The 21,745-nt window shown below is 48.3% G+C and overlaps 1 protein-coding gene and 1 non-coding gene across 5 annotated transcripts; both read left to right on the top strand.

The window, feature by feature from the left end:
- Nucleotides 1–32: 32 nt before the first annotated feature.
- Nucleotides 33–9,000, top strand: eif3d (eukaryotic translation initiation factor 3, subunit D). 4 transcript variants are annotated; one of them, XM_049013580.1, is made up of 16 exons: nucleotides 33–181; nucleotides 1,308–1,433; nucleotides 1,808–1,853; nucleotides 2,045–2,181; nucleotides 2,389–2,474; nucleotides 3,141–3,213; nucleotides 3,349–3,464; nucleotides 4,083–4,215; nucleotides 4,695–4,842; nucleotides 5,148–5,278; nucleotides 5,755–5,840; nucleotides 6,067–6,196; nucleotides 6,930–7,072; nucleotides 7,704–7,896; nucleotides 8,547–8,640; nucleotides 8,892–9,000. In XM_049013580.1, the coding sequence occupies exons 2-16, from the start codon at nucleotides 1,311–1,313 to the stop codon at nucleotides 8,903–8,905; spliced, it is 1,653 nt and encodes a 550-aa protein (XP_048869537.1). In that variant the 5' UTR covers nucleotides 33–181; nucleotides 1,308–1,310; the 3' UTR covers nucleotides 8,906–9,000. The 4 variants fall into 4 exon arrangements, with proteins under 4 accessions (XP_048869537.1, XP_048869534.1, XP_048869536.1 ...); XM_049013577.1 differs by having other exon boundaries at nucleotides 3,343–3,464; XM_049013579.1 differs by lacking the exon at nucleotides 33–181 and adding an exon at nucleotides 317–339 and having other exon boundaries at nucleotides 3,343–3,464.
- Nucleotides 1,125–1,211, top strand: LOC125743205 (small Cajal body-specific RNA 18). The gene has a single exon (XR_007398315.1). It is a non-coding gene; the product is annotated as a small Cajal body-specific RNA 18 (non-coding RNA).
- Nucleotides 9,001–21,745: the final 12,745 nt, after the last annotated feature.

Here is a 21,745-nt window from a genome sequence, read left to right as displayed (position 1 = left end):
GGTAACTTTACAGTCTTTTTCTCTTTGTTACTGCTGAAGGCGGTCTGTGACATCACGTCCGGAAACGGATTCTGCTTTACGGCTTTTCCGCCGGCGAGTTTCCAAATTTCTCATATTGGAAATCGTGGATATAAAAATTGTAAATCCATTAGTTATCTGTAACATCCAAGAATATTTCAAGGTAATAAATGCGGATATATATGCGTGAGGGGTACTGGGTACTTTAGAATGTGTCATTTACGTGCATTTTTCTTGCATATGTGTTGTTTGGTCTCTTTTTGTCTAGTCTGCCTGACGTTTGGGAAAGTCGCTTCAAAATTGCAATTCTGAACGGTTATTGTAAGTTTTAATTTATCCCGAAGACACCGATGGGAAGTAATTCTGATTTTATTTAGTAGTTCAATTAAGCTGTTTAACCAAAAATATAAAGTTTGTTGACTGAATGCAGAGAATGATGTAGTGTAACTAAATTGCTGTGTTTTTAGCTGGCATCTATAGATTAAGTTGGCAAATGTGAAATTGTAGTGTCTGCTGTATCAGCCCTTTGGATAGTAAGTAGGGGCCTTAGTATGATAAATGTCTTAATGCAAAAAGATGCGACCTGTATCCGAGTCCAGTGTTAAGGCCTAGTTAACTCGTGTAAAGGTATAATGTCTTAATCTGCAGAAAGGAATAAAAGCTGTTTAAATTTTTACAGGAAACCAAGCTTTTTTTTTAATGCAGACGTAAACATTTTTGAACACTGAAGGTTTTTTGAATCTGCCTGTTCATCGTTTCTACTACCGCTTTTGCCGGCGTTAAGATACCGGTTCATTCTGAAAGAGTCCCGGTCATTTTCACGGCTAAGCTGTTTGACCTGTTTCTCTAACGTTATGCCCTGTTGCCTTAAATGTGTAAATGCACGGCATTCCCAGTCAGTCGGATAGGTTGAGGATTTAAGCCGTTTGCACAGTTAATTCCTTATTTCTTGGTCACAGTGTGTCATGTGTTTGAAACTGCGTTTGCCTGATGTGGCTCCAAAGTTACAGACGACTGTGGGGTTACTGCCATTCCGTGGGTCTGTGTGTGTTTGTAAGCAATCGTGATCGCCCTCAGTGCTGGCATGAATACTCGGCTGTTTCCCGTGGTCTGTGATGACTAGTCCACTGCGCAAGCTGACCTATGCCTTGGGCATGGTTGGAGATAGCAGTGCTGAGCATCGTCTGAGACCTCGAGGAAACCTCAGGCTGATGATGCCGTTCTTGGGAACTTTGCATGTGACTCGATGAGGAAATAAAGCAACTCTGCTGCCTTCTTGCCCCCCACAGGCTATGGCGAAATTCCACGCCCCTGTCATCCAGGACAACCCCCATGGCTGGGGTCCCTGTGCAGTCCCAGAGAAGTTTAAAGACATGCCCTACCAGCCCTTCAGCAAGGGCGACCGGCTGGGCAAGGTGGGTAGGAACATGCCTTAAGCTGCCCGTGACTGGCAGGCGACTTGCACTGCCCCTGTGATTCTGAGGCAACACACCAGCAAAGCTGCTGGCTAAAAACATGACATCCTGACCTGAATTCTGCAGCTAATAATCCCTGGTTGGCATTTCCTGTAAAATTCGTCCTAAAACATTTGTCTGTGCAATAAAATATCTAGCTGTATATGGGGAAAGTCTTAGTTTGTCAATAATATTAATATGTACTAATTGGTGTAGGTGTAGTTTGTCAATTATTTTGATATGCTCTAATAGATGTATTATTCAGTGTTATGTGGCTTAGATGTGTGTGTTGAAGTATGTTTCATTTACCATCTTCACAATTTAACATTTGATAGGTAGCAGATTGGACCGGAGCGACGTACCAGGACAAGAGATACACGAGTGAGTTAAAATGGTTATAGACGGATTTTTTTAAAATTATATTCGTCAGAGAGATATCTGGTGAAGTCCGTCGCAGTCTACCTGACATGACCGGCACTGTGTGCCAACAAACTCATTGTTTTAAAAATGTACGAAGAGCCTAATATGTGTCGATGTATTTGAATAGTGACACAAGGACTTGTATCCTACAGATAAGTATTCCTCCCAGTTTGGTGGGGGCAGCCAGTATGCCTACTTCCACGAAGAGGACGAAACGAGCTTCCAGCTGGTGGACACGGCCAAGACGCAGAAGACGGCCTACCAGAGAAACCGCATGCGTTTTGCACAGGTGAGCCTCTCCCCCCGAACGCCTCGCTTATCTCTGCGACGCATGTGTCGGCCTCGTCCCACCCTGGAACAGGCTCGATCATGGGCGGTGCTTGTATGGAGGGCGTGGCCCATCTGGCAGTAAAGTCTCCTCAGCTGATTGGTTGCTTTGAACGCGTTCAGAGATTTTTGACTGACTTCTGTAACCGGCCTGCCTTCCTTCCCCCAGAGGAACTTGCGCAGAGACAAGGACCGAAGGAACATGACCCAGTTCAACATGCAGACTCTGCCCAAGAGCGCCAAGCAGAAGGAGAGGCGAGTGGGCCGTGTTTGTTATGTCGGGTGCATTACGCCTCAGCTCTCTGTCCTGGTTAAAGGTTGCTACGCTCTGAGGCCCTGTGCCCCCATGCCACTCCCTGCCATCACACCCGCCCTGTTTGGCGATGTGCGGGTAAAGCCCCCTATAGCTGCACCATGTACTTTGCTAGCATCCTGTTTTTCAGCTGCCTGTTGATTTCCGTCTATTGAGATCCCGCGTGTGTCTTTTCTGGTTTACTGTGTTTAAATCTGGTAAACAGTTTATTTAAACTCCTGCCCAAGGTGCCACTGTACTGTGCTTCTGAACTTGGGTCTTTGTAAAAATGTTATTCTTGCCTTTTTATAGTCTGGTTAGACTTTGGGATGGAACAGAATAGCTTTTATTTTTCTTCCAGTTTTCTGGTCTGAACCAGAGATCTTATCTGGTTTTTCAGTTCCAGCTTTAGCCAAAGACCTTAAAGGGCAGAGGCTTGTTAACATCTGGTGTTGGTGTTGCATTAAAGATCAGTCTCCTCGTTCACATTCACTAAGATGTGGGGCAGCAGGCTTCTTTAGTGCTTAATGGCGTAGCAAACCGAAGTGTATCCTGTGGTCTCCAATACAGAGCCTGGGACTGACCCCCCCCCCCCCCGCCTGAACTCCCGTCCGTTTCTCTCTGCCCAGGGATCGCATGCGGCTGCAGAAGAAGTTCCAGAAGCAGTTCGGTGTCCGTCAGAAGTGGGACCAGAAGTCTCAGGTACTGAAATCGTTTCTGCTAACCTGCGCCCGACGACCGCTGGGGGAGGCCTGCTGCTTGTGGATTTTTTTGTGAAACACCTCCCCCCCCCTGTACATCTCCTAACACTCTAACCGCCATATATTTAAGGCACAGCTGAAGCCCAGAGACTCATCAGTGGAGGTGCGTAGCGACTGGGAGGTGAAGGAGGAGATGGATTTCCCCAGGTTGATGAAGATGAGGTACATGGAGGTAGCTGACCCCGCTGACATGTAAGTATCGCCTTTTGGTCTCTAGGGTGCCATTAGCACCCAAAATCAACCCACTTCAGTTTGACTTCATTTGTGTTTCTCTATCCATGGAGGTTGGGGGGGCTGTGGATTTGGGAAGGGAACCAGAAAGGCTGTATGTAGTGTTAGCTTTTTGTTTTACCTTAATATACCTTTAATTGGCTCTGTTCTTTTTTGCTGTACCTTAATATACCTTTAATTGGCTCTGTTCTTTTTTGCTGTACCTTAATATACCTTTAATTGGCTCTGTTCTTTTTTGCTGTACCTTAATATACCTTTAATTGGCTCTGTTCTTTTTTGCTGTACCTTAATATACCTTTAATTGGCTCTGTTCCTTTTTGCTGTACCTTAATATACCTTGAATTGGCTCTGTTCCTTTTTGCTGTACCTTAATATACCTTGAATTGGCTCTGTTCTTTTGTTTTACCTTAATATACCTTGAATTGGCTCTGGTCTTTTTTTGTTTTACCTTAATATACCTTGAATTGGCTCTGGTATTTTTTCGTTTTACCTTAATATGCCTTTAATTTGCTCTGGTATTTTTTTGTTTTACCTTAATATACCTTTAATCTTCTTTCCTCATCCCCTCTCTGCCCCCAGCGAGTGCTGTGGCGCCCTGGAGTACTACGACAAGGCCTACGATCGAATCTCCACTCGCAACGAGAAGCCCCTCAAGAGCATCAAGAGGATCTTTCACACGGTCACCACCACCGATGACCCCGTCATCCGCAAGGTGGGCCTTCCCAAAGGGCCGATGGTCACCCAACTGGATTCTCAGTGTAACTCATCACTGCCTGAAGGAAATCCTCCTGCATTTAGCTGTTAAAGATCACCAACAGGCTTGGTTAAAGTGACTAGGTTTGATGGTTGGGTGTTTAGGCTGAAGAGACTAAAGTTCACCTCAGTGGGTTGAGATCCTGTGCTTATGATCAGATGGTCACCGGTTCAAATCCCAGGTTTTACTTGAGCAAGGCATTTAACCCCCCTCCCAAAATGTATGTCACTTTAGGTAAAACGCCTGCTAAATCAATGAAATGTAAAATTGCTTAAAGGACGATCGCATTTAGTGCTGATATCATTCCTGGGTGTAGCTGGGCTCAAGCGGGATGAGCTAAGCAGTTCTGGGGTGGATCTCTTGGGCTGCGCCTGTTCCCATGATGCCTGTTGCTTGCGCTGCTGCCTGACAAGTTCCTCCCTGTGCTCCTGCCCCAGCTGGCAAAGACCCAGGGTAACGTTTTTGCCACCGACGCCATCCTGGCCACGCTGATGTGCTGCACGCGCTCAGTCAACTCCTGGGACATCATAGTGCAGAGAGTCGGCAACAAGCTCTTTTTCGACAAGAGGGACAACTCCGACTTCGGTGAGCTGTGCTGCTTTGCGTTTACGCTCTGCTGGCTTGTGCTGTGTGTGACCCGGGCAGTAAATCCATGTTTGACCTCCTGATGTACAATTATGATTTTAAGAGGTCCTCATCGACTGCCTGTCCTGACCCCAGATCAAGGATCTTAACCTGAAATCAATCCAAAGAAACAAGTTGTATCAAAACTTGAATTTGAATTTTGCTTTGAGTGCGATAACTAAACCACACTGTGAAGAATTTTAGCAGATAACAGTACCTTGATCCAGGCTCTTTGACATCTCTCATTGCTTTTTGTACCCCCCCAGACCTGCTCACGGTCAGTGAGACCGCCAACGAGCCACCCCAGGATGAGGGCAACTCTTTCAACTCACCGCGGAATCTGGCCATGGAAGCTACGTACATCAACCACAACTTCTCCCAGCAGTGCCTTCGCATGGTAGGTCTCTACTGCGGACCGGCATCCTTACCCAGAAGGGATTTTCTTCTCAAGCCCGGTTCTGTGCTAAAACATAAACGATTCCCTAACTTCTAATCTCATACAGTCCCTGCAATGTTACTGGGCCAAACTGTACTCAATGAACTGTTAATAGAAGCAGCATTTGGGTCTTTTATTTGTATCCGCCCTTTTATCATTCTGAGGGCAGAAAAAAAGCATTTGTTCAGAGAAGATAACCAATCAGATTGTAGAGGACGTGGGTCCGAGCAACTAGAGGAGGCAAGACCGAGCAATCAGATGTTAGTCCCGCCTCCTCTACAGTCTGATTGGTTATCCTCTCTGAACAAATTATTTTTTTGTTCTGCCCTCAGAACATTTTTTTCTAATTAAAACTCCCATGAGTTGTTGCCCTCAGGCCTTGAGTTGCTAGAAGGTGCTGCGCTTGGGGAGTAGTTACCAGTAAATTGTCCTTTTAGGGAGGAGAGCGGTACAAGTTCCCCAACTCAAACCCCTTTGTGGAAGAGGACATGGATAAGAGCGAGGTGGCTTCTGTCGCCTACAGGTGAGCCCCCTGCCCCCCCCGTCTTGGCGGTCCTTTTGCTGGAGGATCGTGTGCGTCCTTTTAACCTGGTGGCTGCCGATTTATCGAAACGTTCTTATTGCGTCTTTGGTCGGTTCGGCTCGCAGGGCTCCGGAGGAATTCAGCCTCTCGGTCACAAAGTCCTGCCTCTAGCTGGAGGCTTTCCGGTCGGAGGCCGTGCGCAGATTCAGGGCTCGCTTCTCCGCAGGTACCGGCGGTGGAAGCTGGGGGACGACATTGACCTGATAGTGCGCTGCGAGCATGACGGCGTGATGACAGGGGCCAGCGGGGAAGTTTCCTTCATTAACATCAAGACCTTGAACGAGTGGGATTCCAGGGTAAGAGGGAACAAAGCTGAGTGTCTGTTGGCCCTCCCTGTCAGTCAGTGAATTCATTCATTCATTCATTCATCTATCTATCCATTCGTCCATTGGTTAATTTCAGAATCAGTACCACTGGTGTATCATGCAGATATTACCTCGTAATGCCAATATGCTAAACATTCATGAAAGTCAGTTTGAAGGATTCTCTGAATATACTGTCCTTTAGTGTCTTAACAGCACTTGTTTCTATGAATAGTTCACTGTTATGGATGATAGGTAATATATGACATATTTTTATTTTATATGTATATCTAATGTAATTAATGTAAATTAGTTTAATATAAATACAAGTAACTTTGCATGATAATGGGAATTAGATGCTTGGGGGGGTGTCATGTTTGTTTTGTCTGATGTTACATTTGGGCTTTTGTTGTACTTGTGGACAGGCCTGGGGGGTTTTACTGACCCGTGTTTTTACTCGGCCCAGAACGGTCACGCTCTGTTCTTCCAGGGTCATTTTATTACAAATGTACCTTTGTTTTTTAATGATAGTTTTTTTTTTTTTTTTTAAATCTGCTCGTTTTGAAAAGGGAAATTGAAAGTGTGTTTGACCTTTATTGGAAAGGAGACCGGAACTGCACCATGGTCCCAAGTCGATGGGAAGTCCTCTCAAAGGAGTGTGTGTGTGTGTGTGTCTTTTCTGGAGTGTCCCTGCCAATTGGGTGCTTGTGTTCCTCGCCCCCCCCAGTACTGCAATGGCGTGGACTGGCGCCAGAAACTGGACTCCCAGAGGGGGGCCGTTCTGGCCACAGAGCTGAAGAACAACAGCTACAAGCTAGCCCGCTGGACCTGCTGCGCCATACTGGCTGGCTCTGAGTACCTCAAGCTGGGGTGAGATATCATGGGGGGGGAGCATAGGGGAATCGGGGGGGTAGCGCTTAGACTTGGCCACACATGACTCACGATAATCCTTAATATTACGTAGCATTTTTAATGTGCTGACCTCCTCTGCGGATGGAGGCCATGTCTAAGGTCCAGAAGTACATCTCAGCGAGTCAGACCTGGTGATGGAGATTCCATGTCTGCAGAAAGCTCCATGCATGGCCTTTGATGTTACAGGGCCCCGTTCATTTATTTCTAACCATAGCACACAAGCTATAAACTCATTTTTACCGCTCCTGGGTTGAGTAGGACCAAAAATATTAAGGTGGGGGGGGAATTTTGTTCCTCTGTCTCTATTCCATATTATTCTTAGCTTTTAGTGTGTGTTTTTGTATGCTTAATTTTATTTTTAGAGAATTTAGCAAGTATTTCAAAGTAACTTGCATAATTTCTGTGGTTCGTTGGAAACCACAGCAATGGAAGAAAAAAAAAAAAACGATAACTGAAGCCGTCATGCATATTCTGTTCAAGTAGTAGCATTAACCTGTAGCTGTTGGCTATTCCAGCATTAATGCGTCTTATGTAGTGGGGATACTGGGTCTGCGCTGGGGGCGTGAGCTGAGCAGTCGACTTCCTGCAGGTACGTGTCCCGCTACCACGTAAAGGACTCGTCGCGGCACGTCATCCTCGGCACGCAGCAGTTCAAGCCCAACGAGTTCGCCAGCCAGATCAACCTGAGCATGGAGAACGCCTGGGGAATCCTGCGCTGCGTCATCGATATCTGCCGTAAGCTGGACGAGGGGAAGTACCTCATCCTGAAGGACCCCAACAAGGTGAGGCCGCGCCGTGAAGTTCTGGCTCTGCAGATGCCTGTTAGATGTTCCGGTTTCTTCTTTGTCTTCAACAAAGCGCCGATGGGTAACTCATCACTGTTTTATAAGGCGGCTTGCTATAAACCGCAGGTCTTGACGTGGGGCCTATAACAGTTAAATGGATAAGTTGTCTGATTTTAAGGTAGTCTAGGCTAAACGTAAGTGAATGACGATAAACGGGTGTTTGTCAGTACCAAGAATGCTTAGATCATACTTGTGGTCTTGGCAACTTGCGTCCCAAGAACAAACTTGGGGTGCAATGAATCATGGGATTGGTTTCGTTCAGGGAAGGTGCAACTGATGCATCTTTGATGTTTGGATAGGAGCAAGAACCACAACCAGGGCTTCTTACAGTCCTCTGTACTTCTGTTCTTGTGTGTTTGAACTGGTCATCAGAAATGGAAGATGATGCAAAATGGGTGCGCAAGAACACAAGAAAGACCCCAATGTCCATTTAAACTGTGGTACCTTAAATCTAATAAGTTATCCGGCTTAGCAAGAAACCTAGCTTTGGAATACATGTCCGTGCTGTATCGGATTCAGTGTACCCTGAGAAAACGCTATGGTGAGGCAACACCAACATGTGTGTTCTTGTGTCTTCTGGTCCACAGCAAGTAATCCGGGTCTACAGCCTCCCAGATGGGACTTTCAGCTCGGAGGAAGAGGAGGACGAGGAGGATGAGGAGGAGGACGAGGAGGATGAAGGTGAGAGTGCTTTGTTATATTTTACATACTGGAGCAGAGTGTCTTCTTTGCTTTTCTCATGTATAATTGAAGCAAGTCTCTGATGCAAGTACTTCAGAAATACGACGTAATCTAAAGACGTAACAGCTTCCACCTACTGTTTGCTTGGTTGTGAAGTTAAGTAGGTTTGTTCACACTTCGAGCTTCAAGCTCGATCGACTGCAGGCGGCATCGCATCCCCTCACCTTCTCTCTCTCTTCCTTGTCCTTCAGATGAGGAGAACTGAGAGACTGAGACCTTCGACCAAACAAGCAAACCCCTCCATGATTGTGTAATCCTACATCAGTGGTGAAATTAAAGATTAAACAATGTTTCAAGCAATTTCTGTCTTGTTCGTCACTTCAGGTACAGAGTAAATTATCAATATCAGTGGTGTGGGGTGATGATCTTACACTGAGGGTCAAATAGGTGAAGCTTTTAGATGGTTTGGTTACTACATGATGCTGGAGACAGTGTGTTTGCACAAACCCTTCTCTTAAAACCATTCCCAAAGGCACATTTGGGTTTGCAGTTTAAGTACCAAACCTTTTTACTTTGTATTACTTAAATTTTTTGTCTCGTTGGATGGTAAAGAGACAATAAAAATTAATATAATTCGTAACCGGCTTGTTGGACATAAGTAAATATGAATTGCAGTAGTTTTACATGTGCAAGAGGCTATGCTTTTTTTTTAAAGGACACCGGCATGAAATTGGTATTTTCGCATCATTCGTACAACTAAAACTTCCATTGTCCATAGTCTGGCAGGTGCCTGTCAACCCATTGCTGAGTACAGGCATCCGTCTACGGCGCCATCTTCTGAGGGGATGCCGACTTCAGCCCGTTTCGCTTTCTCCCAGATGGTGCGCTCTATGTGCTCTTTACAGCTAGGGGGTGCTGCTGGTGACGCTTGGCTGAGGCTCTACATGGCCAGTGTAGGTGCAGGTTGAAGCATCGTGTTGTCAGGCTGGACTTCCCTGCAATCCCATTGACACGAAGCCTCTTTCGTTAGCTGAAGTGAATCGTTGTTTGGAAACTGAGGGAGGTTTGTGCCGCCCACATTGTCACAAACAGTACTTCGGGGAGACGAGCTACCCTGTCTGGGACATGAGTGCTCACGGGCTCCCCAGAACTTCAGGACAGTGTTCTCTGTAGTGCTAGCCCGTGTGTCTGGTTCCCGGTCCCCTCAGCTCGCCCATCTTGTGTGCCGCTGTGCTCTAAATGCATAGCTTTATGTCTCCTCATAATCTGTGCAAGGACTGTTTTATAGCCCCCTTTTCCCGACACTAAGGAGGACCTGGTTCACTGGACGTGTAATATTTGTCAGCAGGAGCACATCTACCAGGATGTACTTTTTGAGTTATTTCCTGTATTGTAAAGTGGAAATGGCTCTGTCAGAATCCAGATAAACACCATAATTCTTATGTGAAAACCGTTATACGTCCTCGGCCACGTTTGCTAAGGGGTGCATTGCAAGGCGACAGGCTTGTCTTCAAAAGACCGGGTAACGAGCTGTGGGGTCGCAAGGATGAAATGCTTAGCTGTTGTGGGTGTGTGATGGATTGGCTGGCATTGTGGATCGTTCCTTTAGCAGGTTAGGATGTTGTGGCTGTGATCAGAAGGTTGCTGGTTCAAATCCCTGGGTTGGCAAAGAAATTCCATTATTGGGCCCTTGATTAGACCCTATTTTCTCACAGAAAGGTCTGTTCCTTTGGATAAAAGCGTCTACTATATCAATAAAATGTAAGTGGCTATAAAAATGGATGGCAATGTGAATGTTGGGAAACATCCTGTGTAAAATCTCAAGACGCATCGCAGCCTCTAGTACTGAATTGCTGGGGTTTCCTAATATGTGCTGCTGCTTTGTTCATCGTGTCCATTCTTCAATTATTCCATTATAGGTGTCCGCAGGCTTTAATTCATGCTTGTGCTTCCAAGAGAAATGAGGATATATTTATGCTATTAGTTGGCTGAGTACCATGTATCTCATTATTCCTAAAAGCTGCAGGTCAAGCAATGTCCGTGAAATGGCTTCAATGTGATGATTACCATAGTGATATTGTACGAATCGGGCCTTAACAAATCATGGAGCTAGGAGCAGTTCCTTCACCAGCAAGGTGGTTCTGGGTGTCACACGGCTGAAATGCTGGCAGTCAGTCCCGTCTGGCTTGTTTGCGTTGGAAGAGCGACGCCTTCAGACGTCGGAGGGCAGCTGTGTCTGCTGTTGGCCTCGTCTGATCGCCATTCGCTGCTCTCGTGTCATGTTGTCATGCTGTTACCCCAGTGCGCCACACTGGGGCAATGTGTCGCCGGGTTTGGAGGCCAGATCTGACAGGAACTGCTGGCTGGTGGGGGGTTGGGTTAGGGGGGGGGGGGGGGTGTCCACTGCAGAGGTTGCCCGGCACTGGCTGGAGGCTGGCATGTCATCAGCCATGCTTTGCATCCCAAATAAATCCCCCCGGCTAACTGGTGCTCACCTTGACAGGAAGTGTGGAGCGTGACACTCGCCTCCCCAAACAGGTGCCCCGTGCCGTCCGACGCTTATTTGCTCGTGTCTCTGTGCTTCATTCTGCTCTGAACCATCTTTAATCATTTCTGTGCATATGTGTGGGTATTTATTGCCGATCTGCCTCTGCAATCCTTCATTTGCTCACTGACTCATCCCCCCACTCCCCTGTTTCATTCCTGTCTTTCAACTCCTCCATCCCCCTTTCCCTCCTCGGCCTCACTCACTCCCTTTTCCTCTTCAACCCTCCGCCCCCTCCCCTGCCCCGCCCTTACCATCTCCATCTCTCAATCACCCCCCCCACAGCCAGTCAAGGTTAGGGATGTGACCGGTTTAAAAATAGTTCAATAAAACGAAGAGGCAGACGGAGCGGCCTTAGCATACAGAGCAGGCAGCTGCAGAGAGAGAGAGAGAGAGAGAGAGAGAGAGAGACGCCGCGTAATGCCACTGGTGTGGGCGGGGGCGATGGGGGGAGGAGCAGGGGGCATGAGATGAGAAACAGCGAGAAGAAATAAAACAGGGAAAACGGCAAACGGAAAGTCAAAGGAGGTGAACGGGGTGAAACGAGCAGGCAGAGATGGAAGTTCGTCTTTTCAGGTCCGGCCCTGAAAATCGCTCTGAGGTGACCCCATGTTCGTTATAAAGGCGGCGGTCGTCTCTTCAAGTCGATGGACCTTCTCTTTCTTGAGAGAAATTTGGCGCTCCGGAACTGCCGTCGATGCTTTGGCAGCGATCACGGTCTGATCTCTTGCGCCCGGAATCGCTGCCAAGCGTCACAAACCAAATCGCGGCACGCAGGTAAAGTGAGAACCTGGGCGTCGCGATGCGGTCGAGGAAATGTCCGTCGCAGTCTCCGTGACTCATTATTTAACGGCAACGTGGAGGGAAAATATTGACTTTTCAACATGTGGGGCGTCTTGCATAATCCGCTGTCATCAGTTCTGCTTTTCGGGGAAAAAAAAAATTCCAACCTGCTGCCAAAGAGCTTCCGATGGAGCTGCATGTACCTGTTACAGTCATTCTGGTTACCAGCCAGCCCCAATTGGTTAAACATCTTCCTCAATGGCATCTCCACCCCCTACAGCTGTAAACCTCCACTAACACGTCCAGCTCATTAATGATCCCACATGCATCTCAAAATTAGCTGATAATGAGGAAGAGGCAATATCTGCCTTGGTTACGTGAACTGAGTAAAGTAGGGAATTTATTACATTAAGTCATAGGCGGGCCTGTTAATAAACTGGTTAAGTTTTACGAACTGGTAAAATACAAGATGGCTGTTAATGAGGATTCCAGTGTGGGTCTGCATACAGAACTGCATTGGAATACATGATGCTGTCTGACACGTCTTCAAAAAACAAGCTTCTGGATCCGATATAAAGATTTTACACACAGAAGCTAATAAGCTAACGAAATCAGCGCTAAAAAAGGGGGGGGGGATGTAGTACTTACAAAACAAATATTGTGAAATCTACAATAGAATAACGGTACCAAAAAACAGCTGAAATGACTCTGTGTTACACTAATCAGTGTTTAAATGACGTGTGGCATTGTGTACCGGAGATCAATGGCAGTCTGCTGTGGCAGAGACGTGCCCCCACGCCTTCCCAGTTCACCCCTTGGGTCGGTGTAAAATGCCATCAGCATCCTTGGTCGAATGCCCAGATCTTCAACTAACGCTAAAGCTGCATTTTGTCGTAGCATTATGCTACTCCCTGTACATGACTTTAGACACCCCCACATTAAACCAGCACAGATTCTGAGTGAGCTCTGTAGCCCCCAAAGTTGACCTGTTTATTATGTTATTTATTCTCAACCGTGTACCGGGTGCTAGAGGCCAGCAATGGATCTAAACCACATTGTTCTTGCGATGTCACCAGCGGTAGCCAAATGCTACAACGAATTAGCATCTCCCCACCAGAGGAGTGTTTTGGCTGGGATTTATCTCTCATTCGCTAGCAGCATGGTTCCTTCAAATCCTGTTATTTCCAGTGTTGTATCTATTGTCCTACAATGATGTTCATCTCTTCTAAGTCCAAATAGATGATTTGCCGGGCAAAGTAAGGGTCAATCAAAGGAGAAGGTGTAAGGAACCACAGATGTGCCTGAGGCTGAGTGGCTGAGCACAGATTGTAACCTGCAGAAGATTAAATGAATAAGATATGGAGAAACATCATGGGATCTAGTGCTGAAGCTGGTCCTACTCCTCCATTTTGGGTGTTATGTCCCCAGTGGGTCATGTTAGCGTTCTTTATGTCCTCAGAGTGCCACGACCTTGTAGCCGTGGCTAACGCTAAGTACTAGTGTGCTCCGTCCGGTGCTATTTCTCCGAGAGACGCCTAAGAGGAGCATCACGGTGTGAGCTGAGGCAGGTCAGCGAAGCGCTGGCTTTTCCTGTCATCCTTAACAAGGGGGCGGTCTTGTCCGGAAAGATGTGTGAGCCTTTCTATCGACCGAGAGCGAGAGCCAGATCCAGCTGGGCAAGGGCAGCATGCCATCGAACCCAGGCTCATGGGCCTGCTCCGTTTCCCGCGGTGCGCACCTCGGCTGGCTCGACATCTTAGCGGTCGCGTGCGTGCAGGACCTGCGCGTGTTTGCAGAAACGCTGCCCCAGACGAGCAGCGCTGTGTCGTGTATAGTACAAGGCACTGCCTCCTCTTCAGTCTCTCTCTCCCTCCCTCCTCCTCCTCCTCACTCTCTTTCACCACAGAACACAGTGGCCTCGCAACAGCCGACATTGATTTAGAGGAAGGAGAGCCACTCTGTTTGATAACCCCCCCCCCACCACCACCACCACCACCAACAACCAACCTCCATCCCTTTTTCAGCATCTCCATTTTTCATGTCTCATTTTGGGTTGGGGACACCCAAATCAGGGATAAATGCATGCGACACTCAACCTCGCATGCATGCACTGATATATAAATTCAGAGACACAACTTTACGCGTTTTCCGCACCCTGAGCGATGTGGTAGCGGCTGTAACCTGTTTGTGCAAGCTTAGACACACACACAAGCAAGCGTACACGCGCATACAGGGCCTGCGCAGACACTGCTGCAAGCTGCAGTGATGCGTGGGGAATACAAACAGACCTGCGCAGATATATGCAGACATACATTAAAGGCGCAGCCAGACACATGAACAGAACAGGGATGGCGAGGCTGTTGCAGGCACAGTTGTGGGGGGGGGGATGAGGAGGAGGGGCCGTTCCCATGGAAACGGACCAGTCAGCACATCTGTATGTTCCCCCCCCCCTTTACCGTCCCTTCCCATTGCCATCTTCGCTGTGTCGTCCACCACCGGACCGGGGAGCTTGCATCCCACCCGGATGCCTCCCTGCTGGGACTCGACCCCGAGGCTTACCTGCTGACCCCCCCCGCGGGTCCCTGTTTACCTGCAGAGACCTCGCACAGCTGCAGCAGCCTTTCCCCCACGAGCGCCGACGGGGCTTAAGTCGCACGTCACGCTTTGCATTCGTGTCCGTTTGACAAATGCGCCTTTGCGTGGCTCTGGACTCACACTCCGCCGGTGGCCATAACCTTAAAAATGATTTGTATAGACATTTTAACTCGCTATATTTTACATTCTCATCGCTATCGTGTGACTTCCATATATGCATTACGAGCCAAAGGGGATTGATTATTTGTTTCTTACCTATTAGCCGGCTCCATTTTCTGAAAGGGGGTGCGATCGTCCTAATTACACATTTAAAATGGTGGACCTACAATATAATGCGTTACGTGTTACCACTGTCTTTCCAAGAAAGTGCTACAAAAAAGGCATGAAATAACATAAGTAATATGAAACGAATATCTTACAGCGTCAAAAGCATCCATCCATCCATCCATCCATCCATCCATCCATCCATCCATGCTCCAAAATCTTGCAGAATAAAGGGATTGAGAGTGAGGTGCCTAGACCCTGTCTCAGGCAGCTAGGACACAAAGCGGGGGAATTTTCTAGATGGGTTGCCAGTCCATTGCAGGACGCACACTGTGGGCACCTTGCGGATGCCTGCTCACATGACTGCGTATCTTTGGACCGCGAGGGGAAAGCAGCACAGCACGGGGAGAACATGCGAGCTCCACGGCGGAAACGCGGTGGGAATCAGCTCTGCAGTCCTGGAGGAGGGGGCAGCTGGGCTCCCCGCAGAGCCCTCGCCCCACCATATGTCAGAAACACCTGAGGATCCTTTGTCATGCCCGTCTTGATCATTTCCATCTGCCTAAATCATTAATGGATGCTGGGCTCCTCCTTGCCCATCTTTGATCCATCTGCTGATTATCTGTGGAGTGTCAGTCGGTATTTCTCCTACAGAGTTCTTTCGCATTGAGTTCACGGTTTCCATGTGCCCACCGATCTCTTTTATTTTAAATTATACCTGGCTTCAGGGCAGTGTTCTATTATACCAGATTATACCTTTAAGTATTTTTTGTCCCAATTTTAAAACTGTATAGCTGTTGCAGATAACAGATGTGTTTCCATCATTTTGGTTCAATGGGCAGTTCTGTCCAAAGAAGAGGGTAATTGTGTTATTTCAGATTTCACACCAGTTAGCATTTAAGGGGTCATGCTCACACTATAGGCCTTAGTTACACCAGTTAGCATTTAAGGGGTCATGCTCACACTATGGGCCTTAGTGACACCAGATAGCCTTTAAGGGGTCATGCTCACACTACGGGCCTTAGTGACACCAGATAGCCTTTAAGGGGTCATGCTCACACTATGGGCCTTAGTGACACCAGTTAGCCTTTAAGGGGTCATGCTCACACTATGGGCCCTAGTCACACCAGATAGCCTTTAAGGGGTCATGCTCACACTACAGGCCTTAGTGACACCAGATAGCCTTTAAGGGGTCATGCTCACACTATGGGCACTAGTGACACCAGTTAGCCTTTAAGGGGTCATGCTCACACTATGGGCACTAGTGACACCAGTTAGCCTTTAAGGGGTCATACTCACACTATGGGCACTAGTGACACCAGTTAGCATTTAAGGGGTCATGCTCACACTATGGGCACTAGTGACACCAGTTAGCCTTTAAGGGGTCATGCTCACACTATGGGCCTTAGTGACACCAGATAGCCTTTAAGGGGTCATGCTCACACTATGGGCACTAGTGACACCAGTTAGCCTTTAAGGGGTCATGCTCACACTACGGGCCCTAGTGACACCAGATAGCCTTTAAGGGGTCATGCTCACACTACAGGCCTTAGTGACACCAGTTAGCCTTTAAGGGGTCATGCTCACACTACGGGCACTAGTGACACCAGTTAGCCTTTAAGGGGTCATGCTCACACTACGGGCACTAGTGACACCAGTTAGCCTTTAAGGGGTCATGCTCACACTACAGGCACTAGTGACACCAGTTAGCCTTTAAGGGGTCATGCTCACACTACGGGCACTAGTGACACCAGTTAGCCTTTAAGGGGTCATGCTCACACTATGGGCCTTAGTGACACCAGTTAGCATTTAAGGGGTCATGCTCACACTATGGGCCTTAGTGACACCAGTTAGCCTTTAAGGGGTCATGCTCACACTATGGGCCTTAGTGACACCAGTTAGCCTTTAAGGGGTCATGCTCACACTACAGGCACTAGTGACACCAGTTAGCCTTTAAGGGGTCATGCTCACACTATGGGCCTTAGTGACACCAGTTAGCATTTAAGGGGTCATGCTCACACTATGGGCCTTAGTGACACCAGTTAGCCTTTAAGGGGTCATGCTCACACTATGGGCCCTAGTGACACCAGATAGCCTTTAAGGGGTCATGCTCACACTATGGGCACTAGTGACACCAGTTAGCCTTTAAGGGGTCATGCTCACACTATGGGCCTTAGTGACACCAGTTAGCATTTAAGGGGTCATGCTCACACTATGGGCCTTAGTGACACCAGTTAGCCTTTAAGGGGTCATGCTCACACTACGGGCCCTAGTGACACCAGATAGCCTTTAAGGGGTCATGCTCACACTATGGGCACTAGTGACACCAGTTAGCCTTTAAGGGGTCATGCTCACACTACGGGCCCTAGTGACACCAGTTAGCCTTTAAGGGGTCATGCTCACACTATGGGCCTTAGTGACACCAGTTAGCATTTAAGGGGTCATGCTCACACTATGGGCCTTAGTGACACCAGTTAGCCTTTAAGGGGTCATGCTCACACTACGGGCCCTAGTGACACCAGATAGCCTTTAAGGGGTCATGCTCACACTACGGGCCCTAGTGACACCAGTTAGCCTTTAAGGGGTCATGCTCACACTATGGGCCTTAGTGACACCAGTTAGCATTTAAGGGGTCATGCTCACACTATGGGCCTTAGTGACACCAGTTAGCCTTTAAGGGGTCATGCTCACACTACGGGCCCTAGTGACACCAGTTAGCCTTTAAGGGGTCATGCTCACACTATGGGCACTAGTGACACCAGTTAGCCTTTAAGGGGTCATGCTCACACTACGGGCCCTAGTGACACCAGATAGCCTTTAAGGGGTCATGCTCACACTATGGGCACTAGTGACACCAGATAGCCTTTAAGGGGTCATGCTCACACTATGGGCACTAGTGACACCAGTTAGCCTTTAAGGGGTCATGCTCACACTACGGGCCCTAGTGACACCAGTTAGCCTTGAAGGGGTCATGCTCACACTATGGGCACTAGTGACACCAGTTAGCCTTTAAGGGGTCATGCTCACACTACAGGCACTAGTGACACCAGTTAGCCTTTAAAGGGGTCATGCTCACACTACAGGCACTAGTGACACCAGTTAGCCTTTAAGGGGTCATGCTCACACTATGGGCCTTAGTTACACCAGTTAGCCTTTAAGGGGTCATGCTCACACTATGGGCCTTAGTTACACCAGTTAGCCTTTAAGGGGTCATGCTCACACTATGGGCCTTAGTTACACCAGTTAGCCTTTAAGGGGTCATGCTCACACTACGGGCACTAGTGACACCAGTTAGCCTTTAAGGGGTCATGCTCACACTATGGGCACTAGTGACACCAGTTAGCCTTTAAGGGGTCATGCTCACACTACAGGCACTAGTGACACCAGTTAGCCTTTAAGGGGTCATGCTCACACTACAGGCACTAGTGACACCAGTTAGCCTTTAAGGGGTCATGCTCACACTATGGGCCTTAGTTACACCAGTTAGCCTTTAAGGGGTCATGCTCACACTATGGGCCTTAGTTACACCAGTTAGCCTTTAAGGGGTCATGCTCACACTATGGGCCTTAGTGACACCAGTTAGCCTTTAAGGGTCAGACCCAATCCCAGGGCAGACATGCTCACACTTTGGGCACCTGTGACACTAGTTCACCTGACTGCATGTTTTTGGGCTGTGGGGTTAAAACCCGCATCAATACCTCACGCACAGAACCAGGAATTAGCCTCCCAATGCCCACATAGTGTGGTGTTGTATTGCTACCTTCTCAGCCTCCTCATTTTGCACTTTCAGCCATTGATGTAAGTCAGGTGTAGGTGTCCCTGGTCCCTCCCTTAAGTGCTGGTTTCCAGCTTGTTTTCCATCGTACCTGATCTCTGATGAACTACACCTTCTGGATGTTGGCCCTCTGGGATCAGAGTTACCTACCCCTTATGTAGGTAATTAGGTTGTATCTGGATCAATGGTGCAACAGAAGAGCCCATCTTTGTAACTCTTTAACCATCAGGTCACTAACCCTAACCCTAAATGAAATCATTCTTCAAATCCCAGGATACTGTTTTTGATAAGCCACTGGAAGATGGGGGCTTCCTCTAATATTAAATTTGCCTTTGTTCATCCCCATTCATGTCCATCTTCGTATTTAAATTATTAACTTGTCCCCCCTCAGCATCAAGCTGTCTCCTATGCTGTTGGTTGGTTGGTTGGTTGGATGGTTGGTTGGTTGGATGGATGGATGGATGGACAGATGGATGGATGTCCATGCTTTTAACTGGAGGAAATCTTCACCAAACATCACAAAAAAATCTGTAACCAGAGGGGCAGAGGGGTTATTCCAGTGGGAAAATGGTACGACCGTGAGGGTGAGATTTAGGAAGTGTATTTTTCCTTTCTTCCATGTCAGTTATATCCAAGCACCTGGGTGACTGGACTCTCCTCTCACATCTCCCACACCTTCCCTCCTCCTCACTCCCCCAGCAGCCCGCCCAGCCATCCAGCCATGAATACCGCATCCTCCGTCTACTCTGATCGGCACACGACTGCCTGGGATCGCTCTGGTCAATCCTCCACCCTTGCTGTCGGCCATCACTCCATTCATCATTCTCTCTCTCTCTCTGTCTCTCTCTCTCTCTCTCTCTTCCCCCCTTCATCTCTATCTTTCTCTCATTCTCTCTCTCCTTTTCTCTCTTTCTCTCCCCTCTCTGTCTTTTTCTCATTCTCTCTCTTTCTTTCTTTCTTTCCCTCCCTCTCTTTTTCTTTCTTTCTTTCTTTCTTCCTTTCTTTTTCGCTCTCTTTCCCTCTCTCTCTTTCTCTTTCCTTATCTCCTTTTCTCTCTCTCTTTCCCTCTCTCTCTTTCTCGTTCCCTCTCTTCCCCCCCCCCCCCCTCTCTGGGAGTTAAGAGGGGCAGTCGCTCTAATTAGAATGCGGGGGACCAACCCGCTGCTGCAAATTGAAAACATATTGATTCTTGCTCTGCTCCCTCCTCTGTCTGTGCAGGGAGCCGGCGGAGGAGGACGGGAGACGGTGTGGAGGGGAACAGAGGGGCATTTTCGGGGGCGGGGGGTGACAGACAGAAGAGAAGAGGTTAACTATATCCAAAAGGTAGACGGCGTGTTCCAGGGGGCCGAGAGAAAATGGATAGAAAGAGAGGAAAGAAGGTGCAGGAGCCGAAACAGATAGATGAGCAGCAGCAGACACAGGGAGACGCGGGGCAGGGAGGTTCAGCGAAGGAGCTGGAGAATCTGCGGTGGATATAGGTGAACAAAGGGCCGGTGAAGAGCGGATTCAGGCGAAAGGGTGCAGAGCCCCAACACACTAGCTGGGTAATTACCACCAACCAGCATATTCAGGTGGAAGTAAGGGAAGGGTAAAGGACAGAGGCGTGTGCAGGTCACAGGCGCGCTCATCCGAGCTGAAAGCTGATTGGCTCCCATGGTGCTCCCCCACCTGTCACTCACTGAGTCAAAACATATCACTGGCTCCTGATAGGGCTGGCATCTCTGTATGAATTATGGCCCCTTTTATGCCCCCCCACTTTAAAGAAAATTGTAGAACCCCCCGCCCCCGGTAAAATAATGAGATGAAGAGTGACTCTTCAGAGCACTGGCAGGTCTTGCTGGGTGACGCAATAAATGCGGCAGCTTCCACGTGCGCTGCTTGTTAGCATGTCTGTCCTCCACAACTCCGTCACACGCAACACAAGACCTGGGTAAGGATGCCGCTGTCAGCGTCAGACCCCCCCCCAGCACTGCCACGACCCCGTGGCTGGAACCTGTAACCATCATCAGCACAGCGTATGGGTGCTACAGTTGGCCCAAACACTGGAGCACGTATTCTGCTTGTAGACCGTGAGCGAGGGTGCGTGAGGTGGAACGGCACGCACCGGTGCTGCAGAGCCATGGGATGACTGCGTTCCGTATATAGACTCCGTAGAGGATAATTACAATGTATGCAAAAACATCAAAGGGAACTTTTCACGGCTCAGAAGCCTTAATGAGGATATGGCTGCCTCTGTATGAGCTCGGCAGTCCATACCGGGAGCCCCACGGAGAAGAAGCACGGGGAGGGCAGGGGACCCAGCCGACTACCCAAATGTTACCTCATAGATAGGTTAGTAGGAGCTGTCATTCTTGTCATGGTTTTATTAAATCACCCTCAGCCCCCTCTGCCAACAGTGGCACTGGGTTGGAGAGGAGATGAGCCACATTTGCATATGTATCCGATGAGCAAGGAGAAGCGGCGTTACTGGCCAATCAGTGCCTCTACATTTTGAGGGAACCACGCCTCCACCTGGCAGCCAATCACAGTTGGCAGAATGAACCAATGGGAACTGGCTTGCTGATGCTCACCGACCCTGACAATGACCACACCTTGCGTTTGTAAAAACAGGCTCATTTTCCCTGTATTCTACAATATCAGCATGCCCCTCGGGAGTTGGGCAGCCAGTCGACCTTGGTAACCCCCCCCCCCCCCCCCCCCAAAGTTTTTTCTGCTATTCGATAGTTTTTCGTTCCTTTCCTTGTCTTCTGGCTTACTCTTCCCTTTCCCTGTTTCATGCACCATTCTGTATATGATGTAGTAACGGATTGCCCTTCAATCCTATCCAGTGCCTTGTTGTGAAAGGCACTATATAAAGATAAATTGAATTGAATTATCTGAAAAGAAGCTTCTCAACGAAGGAGGAGGAGAAGTAGCCAGAGCTCCGGTGCTTAGGGCACAAATGGTGAAGGAATTGCTGGTTGGTTATGAGGAGCTTTTGAAAAGTGGTTCCTGAGCAAACAGGTAATTTGAGGTGAATAATGAGACAATGTGGGGTGGAGTTTGGGGAAATGCAGTGGCTCGCAGAAATCTGCTGAGGGGTCGTCGCCCTTTAGCCCTTGGCAGTGCCCAGGTCCTGTGCCCTCATCCTCGGGACATCAGTG

This window comes from Brienomyrus brachyistius, chromosome 5 (assembly GCF_023856365.1).
Source record: "Brienomyrus brachyistius isolate T26 chromosome 5, BBRACH_0.4, whole genome shotgun sequence".
Lineage (NCBI taxonomy): Eukaryota > Metazoa > Chordata > Actinopteri > Osteoglossiformes > Mormyridae > Brienomyrus > Brienomyrus brachyistius.
Note: the sequence above shows the minus strand (reverse complement) of the source record. Positions and strands in the feature narration are given on the sequence as shown.